General features: G+C 47.2%; 1 protein-coding gene across 1 annotated transcript in view; it reads left to right on the plus strand.

Moving 5' to 3' along the window:
* ABCB6 (ATP binding cassette subfamily B member 6 (LAN blood group)) overlaps window positions 1-15,849 on the plus strand; it is a 49,607-nt gene extending 33,758 nt beyond the window's left edge. The window contains exons 14-20 of the mRNA XM_066611612.1: window positions 585-642; window positions 839-943; window positions 5,192-5,366; window positions 5,953-6,065; window positions 6,417-6,511; window positions 11,332-11,400; window positions 13,287-15,849. Coding sequence (XP_066467709.1) covers window positions 585-642; window positions 839-943; window positions 5,192-5,366; window positions 5,953-6,065; window positions 6,417-6,511; window positions 11,332-11,400; window positions 13,287-13,902 — 1,231 coding nt within the window. The 3' untranslated portion in view covers window positions 13,903-15,849. The remainder of the gene's footprint in view (window positions 1-584; window positions 643-838; window positions 944-5,191; window positions 5,367-5,952; window positions 6,066-6,416; window positions 6,512-11,331; window positions 11,401-13,286) is intronic.
* The last annotated feature ends 6,249 nt before the right edge of the window (window positions 15,850-22,098 follow it).

Consider the following 22,098-nt stretch of genomic DNA (forward strand, 5'->3'; position numbering starts at 1 on the left):
TGCTACATATGCACAGCATCTTACAGTGTGAGAGGACTGGCATGAGGCATATGGCACCAAGGCTAAGCAACCTGCCCTCACTAAAGCTGTTCCAGCAGAATTATCTCAGGTGAGATAACCTAGAGAAGGGCAACAAGATATTAGCAGGAATGGAAACCAGAGTGAAATGGGGCTAGCCCCTTGAGAGGAATTGTGGGCCCAGCACAATATAGTGTTCATAGGCCCCTTCCTGTCAGCACTGTGTACATCCCACTCTTCACTCAGCCACTTCCCACACCGCTTCATACAGATACTCCATGCAGCACACATGCCTACTATTACCCATATATTGAGGTTGTGCTGGGGAAGAGGGAGAAATAGACTGAAGACATTCCAGATCATGGACAGCAGAAAATATATACTTTTGTTCTCTCACAGAAGCTGCCATCCTATTGCCAATGCCTGTATAATCTGCAGTTGGTTGCAGACCGTTGAATTTGGAGGGGGTTGGAGTACAAGAGGATGGAGTAACATGCAGGCAGCCTCAGCAAGATAGTGAAAGTCTTAAGTGGCCAACTTATCTCTTTTGTCCCCTCTCCCCACAGGAGAGAAATTCTTCATGATATTTCCTTCACAGCGATGCCTGGACAAACCCTCGCACTGGTAAGGAGAGAAAAACAGCTCTGTCATCATATATGGTTTTTCTCAATGGCCCCGCACATGCTTCTACAGCTGGTGCAGAGGAGAGCACTGATGGCCCTCCACAGTAGGAGTCCTCAGGTTTCACAGGACTTCTTGTCTGCCCTGTCTTCCTGCAGCCTGCATCCCTTCTGACACCCCTTCCGCTCTCTCTGCATAGGTTGGGCCTTCTGGTTCAGGAAAAAGCACCATCATTCGCCTGCTGTACCGCTTCTATGATGTATGGGGAGGCTGCATCCGAATTGATGGACAGGATATCTCCAAGGTAATGAAGTCATTGCATTGTGGTGTCAAATGGAGGGTCATCCAACAAGGAATGGAAACAAGGTTCCCAATGTGGTGATGTGTGGATGGAGATGTTCTGTACCCAAAGGAGTAGGGTCTCTTGAAATAATGAACTCAAGCTCCCCAGTCTATTGCAGCACAAAAGACTAATGCAGTCCTTGAGTAGCTTTCCACTGAAATCTGGCATAGTCACATCTATAACAGTGTGTGCAGTTTGGGTTTCCCCAGTTCCAAAAGATATTGTAGAACTGGGGAAGCAGCAGCAAAAGGCAGCTGAAGTGAGCAGGAGGTGGGAACATTTTCCCAATGAGGGAATTTGCCTGGAGAGAATGAGGCTTTCTAGTTTAGAAAAAGATGATGAATTGGACGTGAATGGTGGGATATTATCTCTCCAAATGCTAGCACTTGGAGTCATCTAGTGAAACTGACCAGCAGTTTTATCAGGATAAATAAAACACTTCTCCACACTGACTTGAAATGACCCATTTCACCAAAACAACCTGAAACATTTAATTGATTAATCAGTTTACAGCGCAATCCTATTTTGCAGTGGAACAGGCAGACCAGGAGGCCTGCGTTGTATCCAGCACAAGGTAGGTGCCCAAAGTCACTCAGCCGGGGGTAAGGGGAAACTCTTCCCCTTATCTCTGGATAAGCCACTGCAGCCCCAGTGGGTCTCCTCGAACTTGCACCACCTCCAGAGGTGGCATAGGTCAGAGGAGAGCAGAGCAGCTTGCAGCCACTCCATGCTGCTCAGGAATGGGGGTTGGGATCTGCCATAACTGCCGCGTCCCAGTCCCTCCTCCCGCTACCCACCTGTCCCTGGAACTGCCCTCGCCCATTCTGCCCCAGAACGCCTCCCTCCCTCCTCCTCCCCGCCCTCCCCAGAGCATCACATTGGCCGATGCGAGGCTCCTCCATGCAGTCGGCGCAGAGGCTGGATTCAGCTTCCGTGGGCTGGCGAGCATCCCTGTGCCAGCCCAGCCAATTCCCAAGAAGGCACAAATGTGCCTTGTGGCATGTTTGCAACCCTCCTGAGCCCAAGGGTGCCTTAGGATTGCACCCTCAATTGATTTTTTTAAAAGGTTAAAGAAATTCATGAAGGGTAAATGTAGCAATGGCTGTTTCCTATAGTAGCTAAGAGGAGAATCTCTGCATGAGAAAAACAGAAAAAACTAGAAGTGACTTGTGTTCATTGTAAAGCTCAGTCTGATGTCCGTAGCCTCTGCTGGGCTCAGAGCTTGCTTGCCTCCAAAGGGGTGCATACCAGGGGCGCATATGGGGGGGACCCCGGACCCAATCTGTGTATAAGTGAATCTGCAGGTATGGGATCTGCGGGTACAGGGGCTCCCCCATAGCGTGGAGCAGCAAATATCCAGCATGCAGTGGCATAGCTAAGGAGGGGTGGGTGATCAGTTGCCCCAGGTTCCACACTGCTGGGGGGCTCCATGCTAACTCAGAATCTGTGGGAGTCTTTAAAAAGGGACTTTCATGGGATGGCTCTCCCCTCCTGGAGATTCACGCATCTTTTATTTATTTTTGACTGACTGCTTGATTGGATTTTCCCAGCAAGAGCCAGTGATTTTTGCATTCAATGCACTTTTGCATTGCTTCATGGTCTTTGCCTAATGCAATCCCCTTTAATTTAGTTATTTTATAAATACAAAATATGCTGACACCAGTGGGGATTAGAACCTGTGACCACTGTACAGGAGAGGGAATGGATAGGATTGGGCTGCTTGTGTGTGTATGATTGTAGCTTTACAGCCTAGTTCTATCCAGGCGTTATGCTGACAGATCTCATGATCCACTAGCTCAGTGTTTCTCAATCTGTGGGTCGGGACCCACTAAGTGGGTCCCCATTCATTTCAATATTTTATTTTTAATATATTAGACTTTATGCTACCATGGCATGTGACTGCACTGGGGAAATGTTACAGATCTATACTTTTAACAGGCAACTCTGTTTATGCTTTTAACAATGCTAGTAAATGGGACTTACTCCTGGGTAAATGTGGGTAGGACTGAAGCCTAGGATTGCTAAAAAATTTCCTGCTTCATGATGTCACTGCCGACCATGACATCACTTCCGGTGGGTACTGTCAAATTCTCATTCTAAAAAGTGGGTCCCAGTGCTAAAAGTGTGAGAACTACTGCACTAGCTTAAAGCTAAGGCCACTGGCACCTTGGCTGCGCTGTCTTTTTGTGGCCCATTAGTGATGGCATTGGAGCCAGTAAGCCCTGAGCCACCAAAGGCAGGCCACAGAACCTCCATCAGAGCAGGTAAGGTGGTGGGGGGTAGGCAGGTATTGAACTAGAACAGGCTGAAGGTGGGAGGTGGATCTCATTGGCAGCCATGCACGCCATATCTTATCCTATCTTCTCAGCCTGGACCTATCCCCAGAGAGCTGTTCAGACTTATGCCAGTTCAGACTGGTCCCCAGCCAGCCCACAGCATTCCGCACATGCTCCATCAGCAGCATTGCACACTCTGGGCCAGAGCTGGATAGGATTGGGCCGTTAGTTTACTAGGTTAGATCAGTGGTGGCCACTGATGCTACAAGTGACAAACATGCTACAAGTCAAGTCCAACGCAAGAAAGACTGCCGCTGTCATGAAGCACGTACTATATACATGGCTTACACACCACAATATCTGGAATAATTCCTTGACCTACATGGTTCAAAAAGTGTGAAGCTGCCCCAGCTGATCTCATTGCTGTGCTCTGCCATCTGTGACAGAATTGTGTGTGTGTTTGCACTAAAGTTCCTCCTCCTGCCGCTCAAGGCTTCTGCTGCACTGGCCCAACAGCTTAATTCCTGGTTCATGTTTGCTGCCCCCAACAACCAAAGATGTGTGATTTCATTTAGAGGCAGATGAAAAGATTGCACTGGGGAGGGCACAGCTGCAGTGTGCTTTCCCCCCTCTGTAGCCACCCAGACTGGCTGGGGAAAGGCGATGGGATATCTGGGAGAGAGATTCCTAGGTGTTCCATCTGGGTGCCAGGATTTCATGAGAATCTGGGGGTGGATGGGTGGAGGGAGGTTTGAAGGACAACTGCTCCTTTTATGTCTGCTCCAGCTGTTTGTTGTCTGGTCTTTGAATGTGTGGTTCCACCTACCCGCCTCTGAGCTTTTTTTTTTCTCTCTCTCTCTCTAGCTTTGCCTCTTTTGTAGGGTTCTGATTAACTGGTCTTTACAGCAGAAGGCCTAGGAGATGGCACAGGGCTTGACACTCAGTTTTAAGAGAGTTGAAGATGGTTTGGTAGAGACACATAATTTCTCCTGGTGCGAGTATGCTGAGCCACATACTTTTTGTCCCACTGTCTCTTCCAGTTGAACATTTGGAGTTTTGATTTTGTTTTTTTCAATTTCTCAAACAGTAACCAAACACGGCAAAAATCCATTTATCAGAAGCAACAGAGTGAATGTGCATCAGAAGCTATCCTTCTCCCAAAGTGCCTTCTGCTCTATCATCAGTCTCCAGCCTTTCTCTCCCTCATCCCACAAACTGAGAGGCTCTGTGCACACGGGCAACCTTAGTGCATTTGCACTAATTTAACCCAATCAGGCACCACGCAGGAGGGGTCCCACACTACGGTGGTGAGCAGATCCGCTGCTATCAGCACCTCACTTGTCAGCTGATGCTCATGAGGCCAGTGTGGCAAGTGGAGTGTTGCCACTGTTTGGCGCACCCCACCCACCCCTGAGTCCATTTGGCCCAAAATGGGCACCCCCCAGAAGCAGTTGGCGGTGAAGTCATCATGACACAACCACCTGCATCTGGGTTACTTGCTTCACGGCAGGCGCCATTGGCCCTGGGCATGCCTGCCACTTGTCCCAGTGAGTAGGGGGACTGTGAGGGGGTGTGGTGGGGGCCCAATGACAATGTCACATCGGGCCCCACGGCTCCTAAGGCCAGCCCTATCTGTGCATATCTGGACATGAAGCTTTAGAGGGATAACAGAGCGCAACATGATGGGTCTTAATCACAGAACGTTTCCTTTGCTTGAAGATTTGGATGCTTAGATAATGATCAGGCAGCCGAAAATTGCCAGGCTGCCGAAACATGAAACGCTCTCTGCACTTTGGGTAACCTACGGATGTTCTTCCACTACTAGGTAAAACCTGGGAAATCACCTGTACTTCAGGCCGTAATCTGGGCAGTGCACACTAACTTTCTCTCCTTTTCTTGCCATCCCAACCTTCCCATCTTCCAATGTCCACAGGTCAAGCAGTCCTCGCTGCGTACCTGCGTTGGTGTGGTACCTCAGGACACTGTCCTCTTCAATGATACAATTCGCAACAACATTCGTTACGGACGTATGGATGCCACCAATGAAGAGGTGACAGAGGCAGCAAGGGCTGCTCATATCCATCAGTGTATCACCAACTTCCCTGAGGGTAAGGGCTGCTTGTCATTTCTTGCTTGCCCACTGTTGTGCCATAAAATCACTACCCTGTGTAGTGAACTGTTGTAACCTGCAAATAGTTATGCCTGGAAGCTTCATCAGAACCAAAGGGATGTGTGCCCCCCCCCCATTTTTACACTCTTCTAGGAAAATGGACTGTTGTGGGTCTTGCTCATGTTAACAGTAAAGTAAAAAAGCATTTTCTTTTTCAGTTAACATGAGCAAGGCCTGAAGCAGTCCTCCATTCCCATCCCTGGGAATCCCAATAGGAACAGTTAAATGCTTGATAGAGACATTGACCTAAGAGAGATGCACAACTGACCACTAAGGTGAGCTGCTCACAGTTGTCCCATCTCCTTTTCCTATTTTTTTAGAGGTACTCTGGCCAATAGACTTTGGGTTTGCTAGATGTTTCTGTGGGATGCCAAATCTTCCTTGTTGACAGACCTGGATAATGCAGTGGAATGCTATAAATGCTCAGATTCATTGCGTTTTGCCCACTGCCAGAAGTCAGAAATTTTCTGTCACCCTCCCCTGCATAACATTTTTGTTTCATATTGACTGTTTGTGTCTGGCAGGTTATGATACACAGGTTGGTGAGCGAGGTCTGAAGCTCAGTGGTGGAGAGAAGCAACGAGTTGCTATTGCCCGCACCCTCTTGAAGGACCCCCAGATCATCCTCTTTGATGAGGTAAAGAATGTGAGGGGAATATTTCCTTACCTCCCAATTCCTAAGGCCAACTTCTTTTCCCCTTCTGTATATCCTTCCCTTCCCTTCAGTCATTTGGGAGATAGGAGACTTTGTGCCTGACTATCTTGGGAATCTCTATCAGTACCTAACCAGAAGCTCCCTTTCCTACCTCATCAGAACCAAAAGAACCTCTTTCCCCCACTCTTACCAGTTTCTTACCAGTTTCCCCAGCAGTGGCAGTAACACAAAGAGCACCCACTATGTGTGTCATGTGTTTACTGATGGACCAACAGCTTGGTACTCGTGTCAGAATTCTTGACCTTCACCCACCACTGTGCCTGAATCTTACAGGCGACATCAGCGCTGGACACAAAGACTGAGAGAAATATCAAGGCATCCCTGAGCAAAGTGTGTGTAGGCCGCACCACCATCATTGTGGCTCACAGGTAATACTAGAATTCTGGGTCATCCAATGAAATTGATTGGCAGTTCATTCAGGTCAGACAGAAGGTTGTGCTTTTTCATACAATGCATAATTAGTTTGTAGATTTCACTGCCACAAAATGTAGTGATGAGCCACTAGCTTAGGTGCCTTGAAAAGGAGACAAATTCATGGAGAATAGTGCTATTATTTACAGTGGCCTCCAGATTTGGAATACCATTTACTGAGGAGCAACAGTGGGAAACCTGTCTTTTTCACATCCTGGTTATAGCCTTTCTGGAGACACCTGTTTGATAAATAGGATGCTGATCTTGATCTAGCAAGGTTCTTATGTACTTAGGTCAGGCATCTGAGAAGCATCTTGCCACAGGAGTTTTGTATCAAAAGCTATAGCAAAATAGCAACTGGAAGGATATTGAGCCTTTTTAGATGAATGTGGCCCAACACGGTTCCTGGCCCAACCGCCCTGGCATCTGAGTCAGTATGCCAAATGCTATCCCCTTTTTATCTAGTGATGTGCCAGTCTCTGCCCTTCCCACTCCCTAGATTGAATAAGGAGCTGTGAAGGAGCATCTCTGATGCACTTTCCTCTTCTCCATCTATTCTGTCCCCCTTTCTTTTCCAGAATGAGGAGGGGGAGCACTAGAAGCAAGTGGGCAGATGGAGGCAGGTTTGGCCCCCTGCCAGTCTGCTGCCTGAGGTGACTGCCTCATGGTAAAAAGAGTCCAATTTCTCCAGAGTGCATGGAGGCTGCTTAAAACAACAGTAATAGAGGCCCAGCAGAGGTGTATACCGCAAAGAAAGAAGGGTTCCTCTAAATCCAGGAGGGTGCCCGCATGGCTAACCAGCCAAGTTAGAGAGGCTGTGAAGGGCAAGGAAGCTTCCTTCCGTAAATGGAAGTCTTGCCCTAATGAGGAGAATAAAAAGGAACATAAACTGTGGCAAAAGAAATGTAAGAAGGTGATATGGGAGGCCAAGCGAGACTATGAGGAACGCATGGCCAGCAACATTAAGGGGAATAATAAAAGCTTCTTCAAATATGTTAGAAGCAGGAAACCCACCAGAGAAGTGGTTGGCCCTCTGGATGGTGAGGGAGGGAAAGGGGAGATAAAAGGAGACTTAGAGATGGCAGAGAAATTAAATGAGTTCTTTGCATCTGTCTTCACGGCAGAAGACCTCGGGCAGATACTGCTGCCCGAACGGCCCCTCCTGACCAAGGAATTAAGTCAGATAGAGGTTAAAAGAGAAGATGTTTCAGACCTCATTGATATATTAAAGATCAATAAGTCACCGGGCCCTGATGTCATCCACTCAAGAATTATTAAGGAATTGAAGAATAAAGTTGCTGATCTCTTGACTAAGATATGCAACTTGTCCCTCAGAACGGCCACGGTGCCAGAAGATTGGAGGATAGCAAATGTCACGCCTATCTTTAAAAAGGGAAAGAGGGGGGACCCGGGAAACTATAGGCTGGTCAGCCTAATCTATACTGGGTAAGATGGTGGAATGCCTCATCAAAGATAGAATCTCAAAACACATAGACAAACAGGCCTTGCTGAGGGAGAATCAGCATGGCTTCTGTAAGGGTAAGTCTTGCCTCACAAACCTTTTAGAATTCTTTGAAAAGGTCAACAGGCATGTGGATGCAGGAGAACCCGTAGACATTATATATCTGGACTTTCAGAAGGCGTTCGACACGGTCCCTCACCAAAGGCTACTAAAAAACCTCCGCAGTCAGGGAATTAGAGGACTGGTCCTCTCATGGATTGAAAACTGCTTGAAGACCAGGAAACAGAGAGTGGGTGTCAATGGGCAATTTTCACAATGGAGAGAAGTGAAAAGCGGTGTGCCCCAAGGATCTGTCCTGGGACTGGTGCTTTTCAATCTCTTCATAAATGATCTGGAGACAGGGTTGAGCAGTGAGGTGGCAAAGTTTGCAGACAACATCAAACTTTTCTGAGCGGTGAAGACGAGAAGTGATTGTGAGGAGCTCCAGAAGGATCTCTCCAGACTGGCAGAATGGGCAGCAAAATGGCAGATGCGCTTCAATGTCAGTAAGTGTAAGGTCATGCACATTGGGGCAAAAAATCAAAACTTTAGATATAGGCTGATGGGTTCTGAGCTGTCTGTGACAGATCAGGAGAGAGATCTTGAGGTGGTGGTGGACAGGTCAATGAAAGTGTCAACTCAATGTGCGGCGGCAGTAAAGAAGGCCAATTCTATGCTTGGGATCATTAGAAAAGGTATTGAGAACAAAACGGCTAATATTATAATGCTGTTGTGCAAATCTATCGTAAGGCCACACCTGGAGTATTGTGTCCAGTTCTGGTCGCCGCATCTCAAAAAAGACAGTGGAAATGGAAAAGGTGCAAAAGAGAGTGACTAAGATGATTATGGGGCTGGGGCACCTTCCTTATGAGGAAAGGCTACGGCGTTTGGGCTTCTTCAGCCTAGAAAAGAGGCGCCTGAGGGGGGACATGATTGAGACATACATAATTATGCAGGGGATGGACAGAGTGGATAGAGTGATGCTCTTTACCCTCTCACACAACACCAGAACCAGGGGACATCCACTAAAATTGAGTGTTGGGAGAGTTAGAACAGACAAAAGAAAATATTTCTTTACTCAGCATGTGGTTGGTCTGTGGAACTCCTTGCCACAGGATGTGGTGATGGCATCTGGCCTGGATGCCTTTAAAAGGGAATTGAACAAGTTTCTGGAGGAAAAATCCATTACGGGTTACACGCCATGATGTGCATGTGCAACCTCCTGATTTTAGAAATGGGCTATGTCAGAATGCCAGATGCAAGGGAGGGCACCAGAATGAGGTCCCTTGTTATCTGGTGTGCTCCCTGGGGCATTTGGTGGGCCGCTGTGAGATACAGGAAGCTGGACTAGATGGGCCTATGGCCTGATCCAGTGGGGCTGTTCTTATGGATGGACAAGCACTGCTTACTTCTGGCTTCATGCAGACTCAGGGTCCCTCTGCCACACTGCCAGCACATTAATAATAATAATAATAATAATAATAATAATAATAACTTTATTTCTACCCCGCCTTTCTCCCCGAAGGGACTCAAGGCGGCTTACAACATATTAAAAACAATTTAAAAACAAATAAAAACATATTAACATTAGTCAAACATTTAAAAAAAAGAGAGTGCAGTCTTTATTGGGATAAGCCCTCTTGAGTTAGACAAAATCTTGAAACAAGCTCCTTAAGCTCCTCTGGTTTCATTATACACCTTCTCTGGATGACAACCCTATGAGAGACTCATTCTAAGATTGCAAGATAAGCCCTGCTGGATCTCAACAAAGGTCTGTTCAACAGTGACCCACAAACGAAGCTCACAAGCAGGGCATGAACTTGATCGCAATCCCATGCCATGCCCCAAGCATCTGGACTTGAAGGTTCCATTCAACTCTTAGTAAACATGAATTTATGTAATCTCCTTTTAAAGCTATCTGAATCAGTAAACATTGCCACATCTTGTGGCAGTGAAACCATGCTGCCAGTAGGGATTGCAGACTTTGCTTCCTTGGATGGGCATCTGTTAGGGATGGGTATAAGAAGGGCAGGGGGGTGAAGACTAGATGTCTTGTCCAGTCAGCTATAATTGTATAGATCTGTGACCAGTTCAAGGGGACAAAAGTTTGATTGTGATTTCTACGTGAGAAAAACGTGGTGAACAAAATGGGCTGGGCCAACCTTGCAAAAATGTTGGCATTTGCCGCTTAGCAGCCAAATCCAGGATACCGAGCATTCTTAATCGTGGGGAGAGTGCAGGGTGGTGCTAGAGGGTGTGGCTGCACAGGGCTTCCCACCACACTCCCATCCCCTTGTAACTATGGACGCTGGCCATGTTTACAGGAATGTCTGAAGGGGCTTTTGCATTGAATAATTTCAGGGAGCATTTCCTTATGCTGGGTCTCTAACTTGTCTTTGCTGCATGCTGCCGCAGAGCGAACCATTTCTAGAGCTTCCTTTGGCTTGTATAGCGACAGGATGGTTAGAACTAGAAAGATGGGGCAGGAATGGGATGCCCTCGCCCTTTAGTGGCTTTGCACTTCTTCCAAAATGTAGGTCATGGACTGGAAAAGATCTGCCAGGTATGAGAGCTGGTTTAGTGTAGGTTTGCACCGTGAATCAGAAATTTCTTGGTTTGAATCTTCTGCTGTGAACTCACTAGGTGGCCTTAGGTAAGCCATTTGTAATATGGAGATAATAATATTTACTTACCTTACCGGGTTGTTGTAAGGACAGCATCAAGATAAGACACGTGAAGTGCTTTGCCCACTCAGAAAATGCTGAGTATTGTGATCTGGCTGGTGTTGCTGCACTGCTACAAGACTTGTTATTGGAGGCAGTTGCTGAATGTCACTTCATGTTGCTAAACCGTAAGAATCAGCATGGCAAACCAGATCTCTTTTGATTGCTTTGTACATAGTTGCCCAGTTTTCAAGTCCATCCGCACATGATGTGTTACCCCCCCACGCTCCATTTGCTTCCACGTGAACAGAAGAAGCTGTCCTTGACTGATTCAGATAATTGGTTTGACTGGCAGTGCAGCCCAGCCCTACCTGAGGGCGCTCTGTCACTGAGTTGTAGCCTCTTTTGACTGCTTTGCAACAGCTTAGTAAATGTGTGTTGTGGTTTCCCAAGGGCAAGGATCTCTTAAATACGACAAGGCTCAGATCCATACTCTGTGCATTCCTGTTTGCTCTCAAATGGAGTGTATTGTTACGAGCAGTGAGTGGGGGAAAGATGCCTATTACATTCTGTCCTCTTGGTAACAACCATAGTATTTGTGTTTTCTTTGCAGACTATCCACAGTGGTTAATGCTGATCATATCCTAGTCCTCAAAGAAGGCCGAGTGATAGAGCGAGGAAGGTAAACCATTGTACATGCCTAGAGCTGTATGTATTGATTGCTAACAACAATAAAATTAACATTCCACAACCAATCCAAATTCTGCACCAACGAAAATGGAATTCTATAGCAGTGGCGGACTGGGGGGATCAAGGGGTGCAAAAGCCCTGGCTGCTGCCGACAGCCTTGTTCCACCACCACCACCACCCCAGCCCATTTGACCTTTTTAGTTTTTTAAAGTGAAAGAAACCAGCAGCTCCGCTGGCTTCTTTTGCTTTATAAATATTCCCTCCTCCTGAGAAAGAAGGGGGCGGCCTAGAATCATGGCCAGAGAGACAGTGAGCTGCTGCCTCTCCAGTCATAATTCAGTGCCAAACTGGGCCACCCTCCCTCCTCTTCTCCTTTATAGGAGGAAAGGGGAGTCCTAAAGAGGCAGCATGCTGGAAGTTGGGGAGAAAGGCAGAGTATAAATCAAATAAATAAATAAGTTGCAACTCCCAATGCGCTACCATTCTAGGCCGTCCCCTCCTCTCCTCCAGAGAAGAGGAAAGGGGTGGCCTAGAGGAAGCGTGCTGGGATTCGCAACTCCCAGCATGCTGACGTTCTAGACCGCCCCTTTCTCTCCTCCTAGCAACTGAATTGTGGCCAGAGAGGAGATGAAAGATGCCGCCCAGAGCAGCATTGCTCCCAAAATGGCAGCCACTCCAGGCGTGATTTTGCACCGCTTTGAGCCACATGTTTTGTCTCATCCAAGGAGATGAAAAGACATGCCCCAGAGCAGGCAGCATGCTGCTCTGGGCTGCATTCTTCTTCTCCTTGGAGGAGAGGAAGGGGGGAGCCCAGAGTAGTGTGGAATTGCACTGAAAGAAGGCTTGTACTTCAGCGCAATCCCATAAGTAATTGCAGTACATGATGATGTCACTGCAAGTACTTCCGGGTCAGAGGTGGGGGATGGCGGCCCCCAGCACGAAGAAGCTGAGGAACACCACTATTCTATAGTCTGCATAAATTATGCAAATTGAGAATGGTTTTCCCTTATTTTGCCTTGTTTGCTTCAGATTTCCTAGTTATTGGGAGAGGCAGGGAGCAAGGCAAGAGCCCTGAAGCTGCACGCACAAACCCTGGAAGTTTTCAGCCACCTTTCCGGTGTCTGAGATTTTAGCAGATCATTTGTCCATATACTTCCAGGCGTATCTTCACAGTCGTAAGAGGTGGAAACTTGCTCTTTATTTAAAAAAAAAGAAGACAAAGAATGAAAGTTGATCATTCTTTTTCACAGAGATTCAGAAGTGCTATCGGTGATTGGCGGAGGAAAAACCTGGAACTGGAACCACAGGCTCCAGTTTCTGTGCATTGTCTGCATTCCCATAAAATGCCAACATATACATAGCCCTATCTATGTTTCTCTTAACCCAGACTCCTTTCCCATGGGTAGAGTAACAGCAGTTGTGCTGCAAGCTCTCTACTACCCATTTGATCAGCTCATACTCATACCCTCCCAGATGATGATGATGATGATGATGATGATGATGATGATGATTATTAACAGTATTTATATACCGCTTTTCAACTAAGAGTTCACAAAGCGGTTTACAGAGAAAAATCAAATAACTAAATGGCTTCAAGCATTTGCCTTCAAATATCCCAGCCACCATTTGCCGCCCACAATTCCTTCTGCTCTAACCTTCTTAATGAATAAAATATTGGCACGACTGTGGCAACTGTGGTGGGGCAAATAGGGTTTTGTAGGCTGTATGGTCACAGGATACAGCTGTGTATGTTTGGAAAGATCCACCACGGAAATGGGAAATGGTGAGTCTCTCTGAATGCTTCTATCAAACGTACTCAAGACTGAGGGATGTATCTTCCTTAGTGCCTATGAAATAAACTATCCCTTTATCTTGCAGGCATGAGGAGCTGATAAAAAAGGGGGGCCTCTACGCTGACATGTGGCTGCAGCAAAGAAGTGAAACCCCAGATGTGAAAAGGAAGGGCAGTGCTGCGCTGCCACCACAAAGCATACCGCGCACTGCTTTGTTGGAACCAAGCCCGGTGGTGAGTGCTCCCGTCGCTCCAGTGGACATCTACAGTGATATATCGAGAAGCACTCACAGTGCTGAGTCAGAGGCAAGCCGTGCCACGGTGACAGAGGCATATGGTGCTCCGAGTGTCACGGGCACTGTGTCAGAGGTGGGCGGGACTCCCAGCATCGCGGGCACTGTGTCGGAAGCAGGCAGTGTTGCCCCGAGTGTCGTGGCGTCTGAGGCTGCCCCGAGTGTCGCGGCGTCTGAGGCTGCCCCGAGTGTCGCGGCGTCTGAGGCTGCCCCGAGTGTCGCAGCGTCGGAAGCTGGCGGCACAAGTGCAACAGCATCGGAGGCTGGAGGCAAAGCAGCTGTCACAGAATCGGAGGCTGGTGCCACCCCAAGCGTTGCAGAGAGTCTTCCAGAGACCGGCACTGCATCAGAGGGAGGCACCCCTGCGGCCAGTGAGGGCACTGCATCAGAGGAAGGCAGTGAGTCCTGATAAGCCCTAGCTAAGCAATTGGAAAGAACTACTGAGCAACTTCCAGAGATATCAGCAACTTCTGTTCCAGCAGGTTGAGGCTTAAAGCCAAAGGGGCACTGGTTGCCTCTGTCGTTATAGTTGTGATTTCCTAAGACACAATTGGGGTGAAAGTCAGGTAACTTGGGCAAAGAGCAGATCCACCAAGTCAGAATTGTGGTCATGGACACCAGATGTGCAGGACTCCGGGCTGCGTGTTTCACAGCATGCACTGCTCTTCATGAGCAGGAAGCCCCTCATGCGAAAAAAACATGCCGGGAATGGTACCCCTTGGCTGCCCGTGATCCAGGGAAGCAAGTTGCTTTATGATCTAGATGTAGTGTCAATAATCGGTGATGGACAGGCTGGGACCAGGACCTCAAGTCTAAATGGAATCCAGTGCCACTCTGATGTACCATTCTTGCTGTCAACTACCTTTCCTTGCCAAGATGAGTATGGGGATTGTGGGGAGAAAGGATGTTTGTGTGTTGCCAGCCATTTGTCTCTAACTACAAAGGATGCCTGCAGAATGGCTGTGTTTTGTAGCTTCTGATTTTGAGGTCTCTGTTTTAATTTCCATAAACTCTCAGTGTTTTCAGATCCACCTGTGGAGCTGGTGCGTTCAGTCTCATTGGTGGAGGGGAAAGGCTAGAAGGTGTAGTGGCCAGCTGCCAGGATGGGCTGTTTTTCAAATTTCTCAGACAGAGGGCACTAGGCTGAGATTCTCAAATGATAGCTTTCGACACAAATCAGCTTTAATTTTGAATTGTTTCGCCAAGAAGACAGAAAAGGTCCCCATGCGTGTCGGTTGTTTACATTTCAACATACGTAAAATAAGAAAAAAATTAGGAGATGGGTGATAATTCATTGTGTTTGGAGAAGGTGAAAAAAATGAGGAAGACTTCCTTACCACTCCTTCCTCCCAGCCCAATGCATGCAGGTACTTGTGCTTGGTGAATGCAACAGAGCTGACTTTTGTAACTCAATGGTTGCTGCTGTTCCTGTTGCAACAACATTCAGCCCCAGGAAATCCTGGACTGAAAGGGCAAGCAGTCACAACACCTTCCAGGTCTTGTTGCTAGTTGCCTCCATTTCTTTATGTACACAGCACCATCAATTTGCACAGCATTTTACAGAGAGGCAGCTGGTAGAGGACCCAGTGGGTGCTGTCTCCACAGCTTACTAGTCAAGCCCAGGTGCTGCCAAACCAGCCACCAGCTGTTTCTGACACTGAAGATCAAGGGGACTTGGTTGGACTGGGGTACCAGTGTTTGGCCAACAATAATGCACTGTGGGGGATGTGATAGCAGGAAAGACCAGGTGATGCCCCCTTTGTTCCTTCCCTCTTAGTCTAGCATGCCTGCTCCCCCTCAACAGTGATTGATAGCGTGTCTGTCCTGGCTTTGGCTGGCCCCTGCAGTTCAAAGCTAGCACATGCACGCTACCTACAGTGTTCATTAGGACTGTTCAAGATCCCTTTCCCCTGTGGGTCTTTTTGGAAGGCCGAAAATTTACTGACCTGCTGAAGTGTATGTGTCGCGCTTGGTATTAAATAAAAAGGGCTAAGAAGCCTGAGCCTAAGGACACCTGTTTGTTCAACCAGCAGGGAGCGTAGTGAATGATAGTAAGAGGAGAGGAGGCAGTGCAGATCCAGCTTCCTATTTTGCAGTGGTCTAACCACTGAATCCCACTCACCACCAAGCGTGCACAGAAGTCCTGGCTTCCACTTTATCCCCACAGAGATGGAAAAGCACTAGAGCCACATACAGCCTGAATATTTATTATAAATTGAAAGCTACCATTGGCCATGATTCTCTATGGACTCAGAGCAACGGTGTTTGAAGTTCATCAGCTTTTACAGTGAAAGCCCTATGTATTTTGCATTGTAAAACAGAATCTACTTCAATTTTAGAGCAAAAATGCCATACAGATTGCACTGCGATTGCTTATTCCAGCTGTTGTTTCTGCCGTCTCCCGTCTAGACCTGGACACATCCCTTTTTGAGAGTAGAAACCAGGAGACAAGATTTCCTGGTGTCCTTCATCAGCATGCCTTTGCATGAGCAAACAGGCCTTTACCCTGGCATTGGTTCCCATTTTAACAAAGTCCTATGACACACACACAGCGAGAAAGGGAGAAACCAGCAACAGTGGTCCTTTTATTCAAGGGGTTGGTTGTTTTACAGCATGTTTCACCACCACCTCCACTTCATTCTCACCAGAGGATGCTTTGGGGTTTATATTCATAGAGACAGGAAAAAAGAGCCCTGTACTTCTAGCTTCCAAGTGAAAGAGATGCTGTTTGAAGGGTGGCAGCACAGTGTGGGTGCCAGGGCAGTGTGCAGTACCCATCTGCCATTTCTGTACCTCTGTGATGCTCTGGTCTAATTGCTCTGCACTGGCTGCCATTCTACTGCCCCACACATAGTCACCTCCTTACTGGTAACCAGTCTCACTGTAACTAGCATTTTTCCTATCTCCCTGTATATATCTTTGACAGAATGTGAGATCGGGCCTTGATACATTGGGCTTCTTCTTTGGCCCTGACTGCTAGAATGGGGCGGGCATTTGGGAGTCCAGAGGAGCAGTTCATTAGGGCTGCCTCAACCTCTCCCAACAATGTTCAGGGACTGGTCTATGCCAACCCCCCATTGGGCTCAGTGGCAGATGACTCCCCTCCCCCCATTTCCCTTGAAAGCAGGAACCTCCTTGGTAAGGGAAAGGTACCACAGGTACAGAACTAGGGCCTGATCATGAGGAGAGGCCCCAAGCAGTACCCCATCAGGCTCAGTTCTCCTCCTGCGGCAGCCGCTGGTGCCTGCTTTGATACCATAACATGGTGGGCAGATTCTGACAGCCTTGGTAGCGACGCTGGCGCTCCTCCTCTCCCAGGGGTGGTACGGAATGGCAGGGAGCTCCTGCTAATGTGACATTGAGCAACTGGGATGGTGTACCAGAGGCCAAAACTGCCGACCATGAGCCCACCTGCAAGAAAGGAGAGATGACTGGACTGCCCTGGGCCATTGTTAGAATCATCATCCTTGTAATAACCATTTGTGTAGTGTTAAAAAAACTTCAGATAATGATCTTAGCAGTCTTTATGATCAGCAGCAAGTTTAGCTTCCAAGGTTATATGACCAGAACTCTACCTGCTTTAAAATCAGTACCTGTTTCAAGTGCAATGTCCCTGTTTTCTGACAAATTTGAATACAAATTCAAATTATTCTGAATGGTATAAACATACTTTTCTTGTGGAAAAGGACGTACTTTGCCCATTAAAACTAACTGGGAGAGATGACACTTGTTTTCTCATGTGCATAGCAGCTCCTCCCAAAACAGCTGAACTGTGTATCCACTTAAAAAACAAGGATCAGTTCTGGTCATTCAGTACATGCAGTGCAGCCAAGCATACACCGGACTGCACGGTAGATGCTGTCCGGCTGTGAGATGAAAATCAGTGAATTAGCTTTTTGCACACACCTCTTTGTGGGCTGAAAAACCAATCTGGATGCAAGGTGGGGTGATCAAAGGATTATTACAACACTTGTATTATTACTTTTTTGTTTGTTTCACATGTATTATAATTCTTGAAACAAGTCTGTGAATTGAGCATTATTATCTGCAAATTGCAGGTGAGGAGCTGAGGCTCAAGGAGTGGCTTGCCTAAGGCCACCTGGTGAGTTTATGGCACAGAAGATTTGAACACAGGAAGTCCTTAACCAGACTGCACAGCACAGTCTCTTAGCCACTGTGATATAGCCGGCTGTGGGCCCAATCCTATCCAACTTTCCTTCACCAGAGCAGCCACAGTGCAGCCCTGAGGTAAGGGAGCAAATGTTCCCATGCTTTGAGGAGGCCTCTGTGACTGCCTCCCCAACACAGGATGCAGCGCATGGCCCGTTGGCACAGCAGCACCAGCACTGGAAAATTGGATATGATTGGACCCTGTAATGTGCATTGAACTTGCTGCAAATACACATCTTCTTACAGTTTCCATTGAGGTTTCCAATGGCCAGTTTCCATTGAGGTTAATTGGTAAAGTATTTCTGGCCTAGAGACAGCAGTATCTTCCCATTGCATGGGCTTCCGATTTAATCTCTTTAATCTGCCTCATCTCATTTCTCCTCCCATCCAATTTTGAAGTTGGAGGGAGAGACTCCCTTCTGCCTTCTTAAGGATGTGAACTCTGTCACTATTTCACTGTCACTGTCACTATGTGATCTGTCACTGAACCATTTGTGTTCTGGTCACGAAAAGGAGACTGGATTCCTTGACATGGAGCCCACCAGAGAACAAGTGACTCTTGATTTAATATTGTGCGGTACTCAGGACCTGGTTAGAGATGTCAGTGTTACGGAGCCATTGGGGAACAGTGATCATGCTGCGATCTGTTTTGACATGCATGTCGGGGGAAGAGCACCAGGCAAATCTCTCACAAAAACCCTTGACTTCCAACGAGCAGACTTCCCTCAAACGTGGAGGCTGGTTAGAAGGAGGCTGAAAGGGAAGGTAAAAAGAGGCAATCTCTCCAGAGTACATGGAGGCTGCTTAAAACAACAGTAATAGAGGCCCAGTGGAAGTGTATACCGCAAAGGAAGCAGGGCTCAACCAAGTCCAGGAGGGTACCCGCATGGCTAACTAGCCAAGTTAGAGAGGCCGTAAAGGCCAAGGAAGCTTCCTTTCATAAATGGAAGTCTTGCCCTAATAAGGAGAATTTTACTGTGGCATAAGAACATAAACTGTGGCAAAAGAAATGTAAGAAGGTGATACAAGAGGCCAAGCGAGACTATGAGGAACACATGGACAGCAACTTTAAGGGGAATAATAAAAGCTTCTTCAAATATGTTAGAAGCAGGAAACCTGCCAGAGAAGTGGTTGGCCCTCTGGATGGTGAGGGAGGGAAAGGAGAGATAAAAGGAGACTTAGCAAATGGCAGAGAAATTGAATGAGTTCTTTGCATCTGTCTTCATGGCAGAAACCGCTGCCCGAACGGCCCCTCCTGACCAAGGAATTAAGTCAGATAGAGGTTAAAAGAGAAGGTCTTTCAGACCTAATTGATAAGTTAAAGATCAATAAGTCACCGGGCCCTGATGTCATCCACTCAAGAATTAAGGAATTGAAGAATAAAGTTGCTGATCTCTTGACTAAGATATGCAACTTGTCCCTCAGAACGGCCACAGTGCCAGAAGATTGGAGGATAGCAAATGTCACGCCTATCTTTAAAAAGGGAAAGAGGGGGGACCCGGGAAACTATAGGCTGGTCAGCCTAATCTATACTGGGTAAGATGGTGGAATGCCTCATCAAAGATAGAATCTCAAAACACATAGACAAACAGGCCTTGCTGAGGGAGAATCAGCATGGCTTCTGTAAAGGGAAGTCTTGCCTCACGAACCTTACAGAATTCTTTGAAAAGGTCAACAGGCATGTGGATGGGGGAGAACCCATGGACATTATATATCTGGATTTTCAGAAGGCGTTCGACATGGTCCCTCACCAAAGGCTGCCGAGAAAACTCTACAGCAAGGGAATTAGAGGGCAGGTCCTCTCATGGATTGAGAACTGGTTGAAGACCAGGAAACAGAGAGTGGGTGTCAATGGGCAATTTTCACAATGGAGAGAGGTGAAAAGCGGTGTACCCCAAGGATCTGTCCTGGGACTGGTGCTTTTCAACCGCTTCATAAATGATCTGGGGACAGGGGTGAGCAGTGAGGTGGCAAAGTTTGCAGATGACACCAAACTTTTCCGAATGGTGAAGACCAGAAGTGATTGTAAGGAACTCCAGAAGGATCTCTCCAAACTGGCAGAATGGGCAACAAAATGGCAGATGCGTTTCAGTGTCAGTAAGTGTAAAGTCGTGCATATTTGGGCAAAAAATCAAAACTTCACATATAGGCTGATGGGTTCTGAGCTGTCTGTGACAGATCAGGAGAGAGATCTTGGGGTGGTGGTGGACAAGTCAATGAAAGTGTCGACCCAATGTGCGGCGGCAGTGAAGAAGGCCAATTCTATGCTTGGGATCATTAGAAAAGGTATTGAGAACAAAACAGCTAATGTTATAATGCCGTTGTACAAATCGATGGTAAGGCCACACCTGAAGTATTGCATCCAGTTCTGGTCAAAAAGGACATAGTGGAAATGGAAAAGGTGCAAAAGAGAGTGACTAAGATTATTACTGTGCTGGGGCACCTTCGTTATGAGGAAAGGCTATGGCATTTGGGCCTCTTCAGCTTAGAAAAGAGACTCCTGAGGGGGTACATGATTGAGACATATAAAATTATACAGGGGATGGACAGAGTGGATAGAGAGATGCTCTTTACCCTCTCACACAACACCAGAACCAGGGGACATCCGTTAAAATTAAGTGTTGGGAGAGTTGGAACAGACAAAAGAAACTATTTCTTTACTCAGCATGTGGTTGGTCTGTGGAACTCCTTGCCACAGGATGTGGTGATGGTATCTGGCCTGGATGCCTTTAAAAGGGAATTGGACAAGTTTCTGGAGGAAAAATCCATTACGGGTTACAAGCCATGATGCGTATGTGCAACCTCCTGATTTTAGAAATGGGCTATATCAGAATGCCAGATGCAAGGGAGGGCACCAGAATGAGGTCTCGTTATCTGGTGTACTCCTTGCAGCATTTGGTGGGCCGCTGTGAGATACAGTAAGCTGGACTAGGTGGGCCTATGGCCTGATCCAGTGGGGCTGTTCTTATTTATGTTCTTATGTTCTTACTATAATAGCTATCCTTTTGAACAAGAGACCCACCTGTTGCTAACAGCACCTGTCGAAAGCCAATGCTAGAACAGGGGCTTCGTACTCAGTTGTTAGCCCCCTAGTATTTTGTTTGGAATGAGCAGTTGGTATTGGGATCACTTGCCATATGACTTCATCTGTAAAGCTTTGGCCCTAGAATAGTCATGGTTTCTGCCCTCCCTGACTCTTGCTCTTCCCGGCACTTACCGGTAAGATATGCTGGAGCAGACATTGATCAGGCTGTAGCCCAGCCCAAAACTTGGCAAAACTTGTCCCACCAGTGGTAGTGGTGCCACGCACTAGCACCACATTGGGATGGTGTTTTGACACCCGCAACTTCTTTGCCAGTGGCCCTGGGTAGCTCTGGTCAAGGAAAAGGAGGACCCTGTGGGCATTGCAGCTTTCCAAGTCAGCTAAGAGCTCAGAGATGGGGTACCGCTCTTTAGGATCAGCCTGTTGAGAAAAGGAAAAGGGCAGCTCATCAGCACCTGCCCCTTTGTCACAACTCTCCCCCCCCCCAACTGCTCTACAGTTCAGAGATCAAGGGAATTCCACTGCCTGGGAGTTAAAAGGAGTGGATTAAGTAGGAAAGAGCAAGCCAGGGCCAGCACCCCCTGCAAAAACGGGAGTTGTTTTCTCCCTGCAGGCACACATGAAAGAGCTGGACAGGCCTTTGAAGAGAACAGATGAGAGGAGAGGGCTGGAGTCTTCACCTGCAATTCTGTCAGCATCTCTCCCTCCTTCAGATGGGCTGTCTAGGACAAGCTGGGACAGGTGGGGTGGCCCCTTCCATACCCCTCCCTCTGCAAACATGGTTCACTTCGATTTCCAATTCCAGCCAATGAAAAGACAGATCACTTGCAAATAGCCAAATACAGGCAGATCATCGGCTTTCTAGAAGGTCTGTTGCTGCTTAATATCTTTGATCAAGTTTTTCTGATAGCCACTTCATGTTTTCCTAACTCTCTGTGACTTTCAAGCTATCAGATATATTTTATTATTTATGGCAGGCATGGAACTTCATCAGAGAATAAAGCCCTAATCCAAAAACAGGTGTGATCCCTTTCATATAATCCTCTAAGTCAGTGGTTCTCAAACATTTTAGCACCGGGACCCACTTTTTAGAATGACAATCTGTCGGGACCCACCAGAAATGATGCCATTAACCTGGAAGTGACCCAAACATTTCAAAGGCTACAATCCTATCCACATTTACCCACAAGTAAGCCCCACTGATTATCACTATTAAAAACATATGCATAGTAGCCTGTAACATTTCCCCAAAGGCGGTACCATACCATGGTAGTATCAAGTTTAATATATGAAAAATAAAATACACATTTAAATGAGTGGGGACCCACCTGAAATTGGCTCATGACCCACCTAGTGGGTCCTACAGTTTGAGAAACACTGCTTTAGATCCAC

Source organism: Tiliqua scincoides, chromosome 1 (assembly GCF_035046505.1).
Source record: "Tiliqua scincoides isolate rTilSci1 chromosome 1, rTilSci1.hap2, whole genome shotgun sequence".
Taxonomy (NCBI): domain Eukaryota; kingdom Metazoa; phylum Chordata; class Lepidosauria; order Squamata; family Scincidae; genus Tiliqua; species Tiliqua scincoides.